The sequence below is a fragment of the Carica papaya genome, chromosome 6, assembly GCF_054855325.1.
Source record: "Carica papaya isolate Zhongbai chromosome 6, ASM5485532v1, whole genome shotgun sequence".
Classification (NCBI taxonomy): Eukaryota; Viridiplantae; Streptophyta; class Magnoliopsida; order Brassicales; family Caricaceae; genus Carica; species Carica papaya.
Window position 1 is genome coordinate 19,507,078 of NC_142314.1, and position 13,409 is coordinate 19,520,486.

The 13,409-nt window shown below is 36.3% G+C and overlaps 1 protein-coding gene across 1 annotated transcript; it reads right to left on the reverse strand.

The window, feature by feature from the left end:
* Nucleotides 1-5,055: 5,055 nt before the first annotated feature.
* On the reverse strand, nucleotides 5,056-6,249 carry LOC148253378 (uncharacterized). The gene is made up of 2 exons (XM_088223347.1): nucleotides 6,160-6,249; nucleotides 5,056-5,775 (listed from the first exon to the last, which is right to left on the reverse strand). Exons 1-2 carry the CDS (start codon nucleotides 6,247-6,249, stop codon nucleotides 5,056-5,058), a joined length of 810 nt encoding a protein of 269 aa, XP_088079473.1.
* Nucleotides 6,250-13,409: the final 7,160 nt, after the last annotated feature.

A 13,409-nucleotide genomic window follows, 5' to 3' on the forward strand; every position in this document is an offset into this window, starting at 1 on the left:
TCATATATAAAAAGGCTAACAAGAAACTTGATGCAATATGCATGTCAATACAGATACACTTCGGACTATACAGTCTTCATTCCACTTTTTCCTTTTTCTTTTCTTTGATACTTTTTACTGTTACCGATTACATATTAATTTATTAGATGCAAATTCATCAACTATCTGTAATTCACATAGCATTCTTGAAAGCAAGAACAATTCGACTTATTTGAACACAAAGGCATACAAAATAGGAAAAATAACAATCATGTTAACTTAGTTTATCTAAAAATACTCCTTATGACGTCAAAAAAAATACAGGATTTCTTACCGAACCTTGATGTTTTCTCCTTCACTGTTCTCCTTTCTTTCTCTTCTTCTCTCAGTAGACTACTATTTCTCTCTCTCTCTCTAAACCTTTAAAAAATAGAAGAATGGAAGTGTGGAGAGGAAGGGAAGGGGGAGGCAATTTATAGAGTTTTAGAACCGTCAAATTTGTGCCAAGTGGCAAAATTCGGTGAAGAGAGAGGAGAAAAAGATACTCGACATGAAAAATGAGGGAGGAGGGCCTCCTCCACCAGCGACAATGGCACGCTGTAGGCTAGCATGCAAGCGCACAGGCCTCTTTTCATGCACACAGGGCCTAGGCGCACAAGGCATCGCGCATGCAGGGTCTGCACAGGCCTGCTGCGCGGATGATGTGCACACAATGTGCGGTGCCTGTCCATGTGTGAGGTGACGCGTAGATGGCCCACTACGCGTGACGGGATGTGGGCAGATCCTAACCCCGCATTGTGCGTACAAAAGGGACATGCGTGCTGTGTGCACATTCCGTGCATGCGTGCATGCAGAGAAAACATACACGTTGTGCGCACATCACGCACGTGCGTGCGTGCGTGCAGATGGGACGTGCACATTGTGTGCATGTTGATAGCTACTGTGCATGCATGCATGCATGCACAGTGCTCAGCACCTGCACAGGCAATCTAACTCCTAATTTGCCGTTTTCCAATTTTTTTCTTAATTTTCATATTTAATTTAAATGAGTTAGACTTAAAATAAAATAAAATAAAATAAAATAAAATTAATTAAATAAAAATTAAATAAAGAAAAATCATCAAAATTACGAATTACGATAAATATTAAGCATCATAAATTAATTAAATTTAATGCGACCAAAGGCCAAGATAAATAGGGTTACGAGTTACGGTAAATACTAAACTGTGTAAATTAATTAAATTTAATGCGGCCAAAGGCCCAAATAAATAAGACTTTTAAATCATTTTAGCACAGTGATAGACGGAGTGTTACCCTCAAAATATAAATGTTTATTTATGTTGGTCTAAAGTTTTACCACTCGAGTGTTTCTCTCAAACACTCAATTCCCAATAAATTTTCTATACTTATTATTACAAGTAAAATACTTGTTTGAGATGTTTAGTTTCACTATTCAAATGTTTCTCTCAAATACTCAAGAATATGGAAGGAAATGTGTCAATTTTCTTTTCACAAAGAGGAGATTTATACATAAATAGATAGAGATAAATTAATAATTTAACTGAAAATACAATCATACCATCCTATCATTTAAAAAAAATGTTATTAATGTACATTAATATATAATCATCCAAACATAAAAAAATTTTACTATCCCCATCCTACGTCGTTGTCATCCAATTACTGTCATTACCATATATTAATTAACCATCACTAAAATTTATCCAAAAAGAGTGCAAATCGCTCCTTGTTTCACTAGATTTCAAGCTCATCTCACAACATCGTCATATACATAATGCATTCCAGATTTTTCAATGTCATCATTCTAAAATATTCTCAAAATAACTAATCTCCACACAATATCATATCATCTAATCAATCAAAGCATCCAAATCAGTACATTATTTCAAATATGGGGATTTAAAGTAATAAACTACTCTTATCAAAATTTCAAACATAAAAGAAGCTCACTCGGATCGGAGGGCATCACCCCTAACCAAAACAAGCTCGACTCCATGCCTGACACTTCCTGCACCATGCACAACACTCAATTGTGTCACATAGCCCCTTGACGTTGTGCACAGATTTCTTTCTCTGACCGCATGTCGCAGCCCTTTCTTCTCTCAGTTCCTCAGGCTCATGCGCACGGCCCGCGGTCGCTGGTTAATCCTCTGCACGCGTCCCTCTTTTTTTTTTCTTCTTCTCCTTCTTCCACGTGGCTAACAGATCTCTCTCCCTCCTTCACAACCAATGGGTCACGTAGCACCGTGTAACCCTTGATCGACTGACGCTCACTCCTCCTAACACAGCCAAGTCTCATCCTCTCTCTCCTCTACCATATCTCTCTTCCCTCTCTCGACTCCAACGTTGCTTGGGCTCCCCTTGCGGCTAGGGTTCTCCTTCCTTCTCTCCAAGAGTTGAAAAATGAAGCTCTTATAGGAGCTCAGGGAACCATCGGATCTGCAAAGTAAGATCCGGGTCGTTCATTCCTGGACCCTATCACCTATTCGCACGCATGGCTAAATAGCATGGCCCGTCTTGACAACTCACTTACTAAGGTGTTCAATACTTTTTAAAATTCTATTTAGACCCCTTTTTTTGAATATCTAATTCATTTTGGTCATTTTTAATTACAAAAGGCCCTAAAATTTTAATTTCCTTTCATTTAAGTCCCTAAAGATTTATTTTATATTTTTAGAGGCTTAAAATTTATTTTTATTTTTATATCTTTTAATATTTTTAGTTTCTTTTTAATTTATCTTAGTATTTCTAATTTATTCCTTTGATTTTAATAAATTAAATAATGCTTAGAAAAATTGGGATATTACAAATGACATCAATATTTAAGTTTATCACATTGAAATATCATTAGTTTTCGATGATATTCAATAAGCATAGCACATGGATGTGTATATTGTATATGATATATAATGACCAAATATACTCATTTTGCTTTTTGCATAAAGAATACCAATCATCATTCAAGAAATAAATATCAGTGTAGTTAATTTATTATTCAGCAACCATTATTTGTATCAATAAAGGTTAATCAATTAACACGAATATTTATATTCGTCGATTTCATATGTACATTATTTATAAATATTGTCAAGTACCAAATATCAAATATTAGCCCTTCTCCCTAGTTGTCTATCACACATATTGTCATAATTATTTTCGATCTATATTATTTAAAAGATAATAATCAAGAATCTCTAAAGTGATTAGTTATCCATGTTCCTCAACTTTCTTGAATTTAAAAATAATAATCAACTGTAAGAAAGTTAACAAGGAAGTCCATCAAGAATCTTATAAAGGAATCAAAATTCATTATTCACGAACTCAAACAAGATTCTTAAAAATAAGAATTCAAAAAATTAACATGTTTTAAAAAAATTTCACTCCAACTTCTATTTATTAAGTGCATTAGATGTGATATGAGTTATCAAAATGTCTGGTGTGATTTGCGGAATCACACTTCCAGCATATTATGTCATGTGGTTTAAATGATTGCACTTCTCAACAGATCGCATGTAACACCTCGCTCACCATTGTACTTAATTTATATTTGGAAAACTCTATTTATTCGGGCCTTACGGCCACACTGAACTTGTTTATTCTATTTCGTAATTTATTTTCGTGATTGTAAATTTTACCGATTTTTATTTTATTTTATTTTATCTAAATTTATTTTGATTTAATTATTTAATCATCATTTTTTTAAAAATAAAAAAATAAATAATTTTAAAAAAACAAAAAATGGGAGAAAATCGCGCGAAAAAGGGCTGCCTGCGCAGGCGCAGGCCCCACCTGCACACGTGATGCGAGGTCAATCCTGCATACGTCACTTCCTGCGTGGATAGGCGTCGCACACTATGCGCACGTCGTCTGCGCAATAGGCTTGCACGGATAGGCTCTTGCACACCTAGGGCCTGCACGAAAGCTAGCTCCTACACGCGCGCCGGGTGGGTAAGGCCACTGTCGCCTTGGCCAGTATACTGCCGCCAACCTTGGGTGGTATGCCACCGCTCCTGGCACTGCTGCTTGTGGAGGAGGTCTTCCTCCTCTGTTTTTTATGCCGAGCATTTTTTTTTCTCTTCACCGGATTTTTCCCTTGGCGCAAATCCAACGGCTCCCATTTTCTCCACACTTCCATTCTTCCATCTTTCAAGAATTAGAGAGAGAAGGAGAGGAAGAAAAGAAGAAGCGTGTAGAAAAAATTATCAAAGTTTCAGTAAGAAATTTAGTATTTCTTTAAGCATCTAAAGGGGTATTTTTAGACAAAAAGAAAAGATTAAGTTGATAATTATGTGATTTTGCATGATTTGTATGCTTTGTGTTTTGTAGGCTTAATAAGTTGAATTGTTCTTGATTTCAAGCATGCTATATGAGTGATAGACATTTGATGATTTGCATCTAATTATAATAATATGAAACCAGTAAGGTATCTGAAAAATTAAAAAAAAACAAAAAAAAAGAAAAGAAAAGTGGAATGAAGCATGAATGGTAAGAAATATGTATCTGTATTGACATGTATAATGCATCAAGTGTCTTGTTAGGCATTTTATCTCTGAGCTGTATCTATTTTTTTTCTCCCCCATCTAGTCCAGAAAGACGTAAGAGAATCGTTCCCTATGGATGACGGCATACCCTCTGACGAGAGTAGTGACGCAAATATCTGTTAGGGGTCACCTTTAGCTAAGTACTGTCGTAACCATAGAATATCTAATAGGATCACTATGGTGGGTATGGTCGTGGTCATAGATCATACCATAGTTTGGCAAGCCAGAAATGTGCCTAAGCAAATTGCCATTATTTGCATATGATCTGGTCATTCCACATGGGTAGTCAAAAATCTATATCTACTTTCAGAGATGGAAGTCATAATGACTTCGCGAAGCATGACATGAAAATATGAGTATTTCATGATTTATTTGATTTTCTCTATTATCTGTTATGCTCTGTGTTTATCTTGATTATATTAACGTGATGTTTTCTCTAATAAATAAATTATATTCATAAGGTAAGATAGGAAACACTTTGTCTGACGAAGCCTTTGTCTAGTAACTTTTATAATTATTTCTTCAGCTCCTCAAGTTCTACCTTTGCCATTCTATACGGTGCCTTTGAGATCGGGTTTATACCTGGAATCACATCGATAATAAACTCAATTTCTCGATCCGGTGGTAATCTTAGGAGATCTTCTGGAAAAATATCAAAAAAATCCTTTACCACGGGTACCTGTTGTAGGTTTACTCCTTCTTTGTTCTCTATTACATATGTGAGATATCTTGCACATCCTTTCTCCAATAATCGATGAGCTTGAACATAAGAAATCAAGGATGGATGCTGAGACTCCGTCAAGCCTTTAAAGTGGAATGCTTTGTCATTCAGAATATTAAATGTCACTATTTTCCCATGGCAATCTAAAGTGGCATGATATGCCGCAAGCCAATCCATTCCTAATATAATATCAAAGTCATGCATATCTAGAAGTATGAGGTCTACTGGCATTTTCCTAAAAGTTATCTCTATGATATAGTACCGACCTACTGTATGAGCCATTAAGTCTTTGTTGGTAGGGGTGGAGGCTATTAGTATGATATCTAGCAGTGTCTTATCAACATTCATATATTGTGCAAAACCAAATGAAATAAAAGAATGTATAGATCCTGGATCAATTAGGACTCTAGCCAAGGTACCAAAGATAGTAACTATAGCTTGGACTACGTCTTGAGAAGCTTCAAAATCTTTCTTTATGATGGCAGATACCCTCCCTTGAGTCTTCGGCTTGTTCTACTCAATTATGATAGAATAGCTCCTGATCTGATGTTGGTTGTTATGGCACTTGAAGCATGCCTTTGTTAGCTTGTAGTAGGGTTTAGTGCCATGATCATATCCATAATGTTGACAAGTCTGACCTATCACTTGTGTTGGAGCCTTTGCAGTAGTAGAGGGTCAGTTCTTTGTCTTTTATCTAATTTGCTCTAGAGCCCTCCTTTCTTACCTAGTACAAAGTTCCGCAGTTGCTGGTGCTGCTGCAATAAATTCTCTTTGACTATCATAACTTGTGCCAATGCTTTCTCATATGTTCGTATATGCATCAAAGAGATAGTGTCCCAAATTGCTTTGCATAGCCCCCTTTAGGAACTTCATAGCTTTTGTGCTTTCTTCAGCTACCAAGTGCGATGCAAAGCGAGCCAACTCTGTAAACTTCTCTGCATACTCTGTTACCATCATGTTTCCTTGCTTTAGCTCTACAAACACCATCAACTTCTATTCCCTGATTTAATCGGGAAAGTACTTGTCGTGGAAGACTCCTACAAAGGTTTTCCATAAAATTGGGGCTTGAGAGAACCTTCCTTAAGTTGCCACCAATGCTCCGTAGCTCTCTTGAACATAAAAGCTATGAGTTTCACCTTCTACTCGAATGTAGGCTTGATAACTTTAAGCTTCTTCCCTAAGTCTTGTATCAAGGGATGTTCCTAGAACTGTGCTCTGATACCAACCCGTCACGGCCACCCCTCTCTTATGGGGTGTGTTTGGAGCAAACTACACTTTACACTTAATTAAATAAAACATAACGAGACTTTCATTAATAGAAAAGTGTAGAAGCATTGCATCCCTTGATATATATACATCAAATACATACAAAATGAGGCTCTAAAATTTTTTCTTTCTTACACTATAAAGCAAAAGTATAAAATAGTAACTTGAGTTCTTATACAACCTAACTTGTAAAAGACTTCTCTGCTATTACCGTTTATTCCTTAGTGGTGTTTGTAGGATCTGAAAATGATGAGAGAGTGAGATACACTATCCCAATAAGCGGATATCATGATACATAGCTTAATACATGTGATATATATAGCTTTCACATACACCAAAATATATATCTTATACATTTGCAGAAAATAGATAACTAAATCATCACATTCACTTGGTTAAATTGTACAATGAGCTATGCTACATCACCGTTATGGAGGTTCATTCACATCTTCCTACTTTTTTGCATGCATAAGTGCACACTTAACACTTAACACATCCCCATGCACCCGAAAACAAAACTGTTATGCATGGGCACAAGAAGCCTAGCATCATGCAAGAGTTTCGGGAATGGCTTACCTCAATAAAGATCAATGCACACTTATTAAAATCACTTTTCAAAATATATGGACAAAATAACACTTAAAACACAATAGCACTTTCACAAAACACTTACCCTTTATATGTGAAAGTACATATAAAATATTGATGAAAACACTTAAAAACTATATATGCTTTACGATCACAATATCCACTTATCTTGGGTCCTATGCAACCTTGATTTAAGTAGAGTCCCCTTTAACACAAGCTCCAATCACTCAACTCAATTTGACAGAGTTTCCCCTTATAAAACCTTTAAATTTCTCTGCTGACGCGACGCAGAGTCTCTCCTTATGAAAACCTTAATTTCCTATTTTAAAATGGGCAGAGTTTCCCCTTAGTTTATCTCAATTTTCTATCAAAATTTTAGTAGAGTCTCCCTTAGGAAAATTAATAATTTTTAATCCAAAAATACCCTCTTCATATGCAAATTACACTTCTAAGAAAAAGAGGTTTAAACGGGCTTACCTTGTATCACTCGTAACCTTAACTCCGATAAAGTTCTGGCTTAATTTGGAGCCTTTTCTCCCAAAAATCTGGTAGAGTTCTGAGATGCTTTTGAGCTATCTAACCTCAAAGATATCCCTCACAACTTGGTTTCCTTTATTGAGGGAAAAACTCTTCTTAAGGGATTTTAGCTCTTTGAATCTCATCGTTTTCATTCTATTTGGCTTGAAACTTGGTATGTGAACTTAAATTTTGATTATAATCACATGCATACACACAATCATACGTATCATATACTCGAGACAACCTTAGGGGAGAGTCAGGTTATCACAATTACGACCTCATGAATGATGAAGGTTGGCAAGGTTCATTCAAAAGGAGATCATTACAACAAGGTCCAAATAAGTGGAAATTAAAACTGAATTCAAGTTGAGAGAAGTCTAGGATGGATCCAATTCAAGGTGCACAATGCTATATGGATGGAGTATCATTATGTCAAGTGAAGTAAGGACAAGATCATGGGCCAATAAAGTCAAGCAAGACTTTTAAGTTTATATTAAAGGATGAATCCATAAAGAAAAAAGTCTTGGACTAAAGTTAGAAGGTATTAAAAGGTGGAGACCAAGTAATGTAGAACCCAGGATCAACAATATAATCTAAAACCCCGCATATAACATCAACATGCAGAAACTTAAATCCCTAAGTAAACCCTCTGTACTTAACCTGCAATCAACAATGGGAAGGCAAACTAATTTAATTGAGAATTAAGAAATTCAGAATTGAAAAGACACCACGAGCTTACCTTGCAAGTAGATCCAATTTCTAGCTCGATGAGACGGTTGAAGAACCTCCACAAAGAGCAGTCTCAATTAGCATACTAAAAGAAAAATAATTCTTGAATTCGATTAATTTTAAAGTAATATATTGCAACTTAATGGTGAGACCTTTATATAGGCATTAACTGAACTAGTTCTACTTAAACTCAAAAAGTAAAAACTTAGAATAATTATAATTACAACTTGATTTATAAAACTATTAAAATAAGAATTAAGTAATTTTATATAAATCTATGTTTTTAAATAATCGCTTTAGTATATTATATAAGATGATATTATAATGAGAAATCTAGCACTGAAATACAAGGTTAGCCATGTGATAATGACTTAAACGTATATTGTTTGTTGTATAATCTATTTTGGTTCTCTTATTGTTTTTCATCTTTATTACTCAATACATTTTTGTAATTTTTCAATTAAATGCATGAAAATAAATTAGGATTTTTTTCTTTAAATAGTTTTGTGATGTCTTTCTCTTCTGATTTTATACTACTTTTTTGCTCATTAATATTAGATTATGATAAATAGAATTTTCATTATCTCCCAGAAAAAGCTATTATTTTCATATAGAAGACTCATCCCTATCCAAGACTTAAACACTATAGCTAAAGTAGGAAACATTTAAATCTTACCAACCTATGTATTTCATGACTATCTACAATGCAAGAGCAAATGAACCAAGCTCTCACTTGACTCTTAAAAAAAACGTATACATTAAGAACCAATATTCCAATCATATTCTTCTACGAATCAATACCTTGATTTCTTTAACACCCCACCTATTACTATGCTAAAATAATTTGGAAACTTTATTTATTTAGGCCTTTGGCCGTCCTAAATTTAAATTAACGTAAGTCATTCTCGAGGTCCGTGTTAATCTATTTTTATTTTAATTTATTTTATTAATTTTACTATTATTTTTATTTTAATTTATTTTACACTATTTTATTTTATTTTAAAAGAAAAAATTAGAAAAAAAATCAGAAGACGGCGAAACGGGAGAAAACCGATTTGCGGGAAAAAATCCCGCGGGAAAACAAGTTTGCCTGCGCGGGTGCTAGGCACTGTGTGTACGTGCATACGTGCACAATGGCCGCAGGGCGTGCACACAACGCACACAACACATCCGTATGCCAGCACGCACGTCCCCTATGCACGCAAACATGCACGGGACATGCGCACAGTGCGTACATACCTTCCGTGCGCACGACGCGGGGTTAAGACCTGCGCACGCATCTTGTCGCATAGATTCGGGCTGTTTGTGTGTAACTTCGCGCACAGACTGGAACTGGACACTGTGTGTACGCCGTCCGCATTGCCGGCCTGTGGGGACAGGCCCTGTGCTCCTGGGGCCTGCGGGCACAACAACCAGTATGCAAAGGTGCACGCAACAGCAAGCCTGTGCGCCTGCAGGTTAGCTAGTAGCTCACCGGTAGGGCTTTACCACCTTGAGCAGAGCTCTGTCACTACCTTAGGGTCACCACCGCCAATGGAGGAAATTTTTTTCTCTCATTTTTTCATGCCAAGAATCTTTTCCTTCTCTCTTTTCACCAAATTTCACCATTTGGCGCGAATTCAATGGTTCTAAAATTCTATAAATTTCCCTTCCCCTTCCCTTCCTCTCCACACTTCCAATTCTTCTATTTTTCAAAGATTTAGAGAGAGAGATACTAAAATAGTGAGAGAAGAAGAAAAAGAAAGAAAAGTGGTGAAGGAGAAAACATCAAAATTTCGGTAAGAAATCTAGTATTACTTTCGATATCCTAAGGATTATTGTTAGATAAACAAATTTAATATGATAGTTATTTTTTCTATTTTGCGTGTCTTTATGTTTAAATGAGTCGAATTGTCTGATTTTCAAGCATGCCGCATGAATTACTGACACTTGGTAAATTTGCATGTGATAAATGTAATATGTAGCCGTGATAATAAAAAGATAAAATAAACAAAACAAAAGAAAAAAAGTGGAATAAAGCTTGTATGGTCCGAAGTGTATCAGTATTGACTTGCATATTACATCAAGTGTCTCATTAGGCTTTTTATCTCTGAAGGGTATCTGTTCCCCTTGCCTTTTAGGGTATTTTTATTTCCCTCCCTTATCTGGTCTGGAAAGATGTAAGAGGACCGCTCCTAGTGGATGATGCGTGCTCTTTGATGAAAGTGGTATCGCACTATCTGTAGGGGTCACCCGGAGCTAAGTAATGTCGTGGCTATAGATTATCTGTTATGACCACTATAGTTGGTATGGCTGTGATCATAGATCGTGTCATGTTTGGCCAGTCAGAAGTGGGTCTGAGCAAATTACCGTATCTATATTTGATCTGGTCATTCCACTTGGGCAGTTGAAAATCTATATTTGTATCTACCCTCAGAGATGGAAGTTTGTAACGATTCGCAAAGCATGACACAAAAAATTTGAGCATTTCATGATTTATTTGATTTTCTCTATTATTTGGCATTATATATGTATATTTGATTTTCTGTGCTAATGTAATATTTTGATATTCAAATAAATATTTTTTCTAATGATGAGTTTAGTAAACAAGGAAGCTAAACAGTAAGATAAAATAATAAACTTTTAAAATCTTACGATGTTAATTTAATACTGTTTTCCTTACTGAGCATATAAAACTCACTCTTTCCATTCCCTCCCCCAAATGAATAAGAAAATGAGGAACCACATGCAAACCTACCCTTGGAAGCCTATGAGGATCTCGTGGATCTAGAAATCTGAGTGCATGTCCGTTCTCGCACTCTAATGAATTTCAGTAGCATAGAGAAAGAAATGGCGCTTATGTATTGTATTTTGCAGCCACTTCTGGTCTCAGTGATGTATGTATTTAGAACTATATATATGTATCTATATGGGATTTGTTAAGGTCTTGATTTCGCTGTATAAATATTATCATGCACTCGTTATTCTAAATCTGTATCTGACACCCAATTGCGTTAACTGACACCTGGGATGTCACAGGTGGTATCAAAGCAGAATATCACGGAACATATCCCTTACACTGAGGTCTAGGATAGATAAATCATTTAGAGTACCTAGGAAAGATAAATCTCCTCTCAAAGATTAAACCTCCAACTCGTGCCTTCCTCTTTTTGGCAAGAATGACGCGAGGAAGACCATTTGTAGAGCGTACTGAACAATCTAAAGCCCCTGATTATCTAACCAAGGTTGAATTTCCAGAATTTTTTTGAGCCATTCAAGGATTAACTACAGCCGTAGGACAAAATGAGGCCAACCTTTGTCCACCCTCTACCCCTGAATTTCGAAACCTAAATTGATCTATCTCCAATAATATAGCGGAGTTTAGGAAACTTAACCCCCCACATTTTGAAGGTGGCCCTGATCCTTTAGTAGCTAAAGCTTGGATCCTACAAATAGAAAATCTCTTCTGTGTACTAGACCTAATCGAAGAACAAAAGGTCCCTCTTGCAGCCTTTATGTTAAACGGTGAAGCCAAACACTGGAAGCGACTTAAGAAAGAAGTCATGCCTACCCCTACTACCTGGGAAGTTTTCATGGATGCTTTCTTTGATAAATTCTTTCCTGCTTATGTTCGGAAAAAAAAAGGGAGGAGGAATTCTAGGACCTCCACCAAAGAAGCTTGTCTATAGCCCAATATGCAGTCCAATTTGTTTAGTTGTCTAGGTTTGTCCCTTTGATGGTCACACTCAAAACTCAGAAGGCTAGGAAGTTTCTCAAGGGCCTTCGTACCGATATTTATGATCGGATCACAATGCTAAGACCCAGCTCATATGCAGAGGTGCTTTAACATGCCTAGTTGGCCGAAGATTGTATCTCGGCTAAACACTAACTCTTTACTCGAGTTCAAGCCCAACAACTGCCCCAACAGCTTAGAAAGAGATTATCTAACCCAATAAGTAACCCCCCAAACAAACGAACCAGAATTTCCTTTCCGCTTGCTTTGCCCCCACATATAGTCCCACTTGCTCGAACTAACCCACAATGTCAACATTGTGGCACTCGCATGGTGACCTACCTTATCGGCATATCAATCACACCTGTTATCGATGCGGAAGCACCCAACACCTTATAAAAGACTACCCTCAGCAACCGAAGGATGTAGCCAGACCCATAGCACAAGGTCGAGTGTACCATTTAGATGAAATTAATGCCCTTCCTGCTCCTGTTCTCATCTTGAGTATGCTTTCTATTCATAATACTGATGCAAAGGCTTTAATCGATACTAGTGAAACTCACTCTTTTATATCCTGTGCACTTGCTGGTAACCTAGAATTGAAACTATAAGCATTAAGAAAAATTCTAGTAGTGGAAACTCCCTCTAAGGGACTACTAAAGGCTCATTGTGCTTATAAGGACTGTAAGATAAAGACTTTAGGGATAGAAGTATGTGTAAACTTGATAATATTATATTTGTAGGATTTGATGTAATATTAGAAATTTATTGGTTAGAAAAGTATAGAACTATAATAGACTGTGAAAACAAAATTGTAACTTTACAATCCCTAAAATAAAAGTTTTAATCATTTTCCTAACAATTGAACAGGAATATGGATGTTGATCCTACTGTGTGTTCCATACCCATTGTTTACAATTTTCCTGATGACTTTCCCATTGAACTCCCTGGTCTTCCTCCCCCAAAGTGAGGTAGAGTTCCTGATTGAATTATTGCCTGGAACCCAACCAATCTCAAGGCTCGCGTATCGTATGAGTCCCACTGAACTAACTGAACTAGAACATCAACTTTCTAATCTTATCACCCATAAATTCATTTGCCTTAGCCATTCTCCTTGGGGTGCTCTGATGTTATTCGTAAAGACAAAGGATGGTATCCGCTGACTCTGCGTAGACTATAGGGAACTCAACCGAGTGACCATAAAAAATAAGTACCCTTTACCTTGAATCGACGATCTTTTTGATGAATTGTAAGGAGTCACGGTCTTCTCTAAAATTGATCTCAGAACCGGGTACCACTAGTTGAGAGTGAAGGAATAAGATATTCTGAAAAC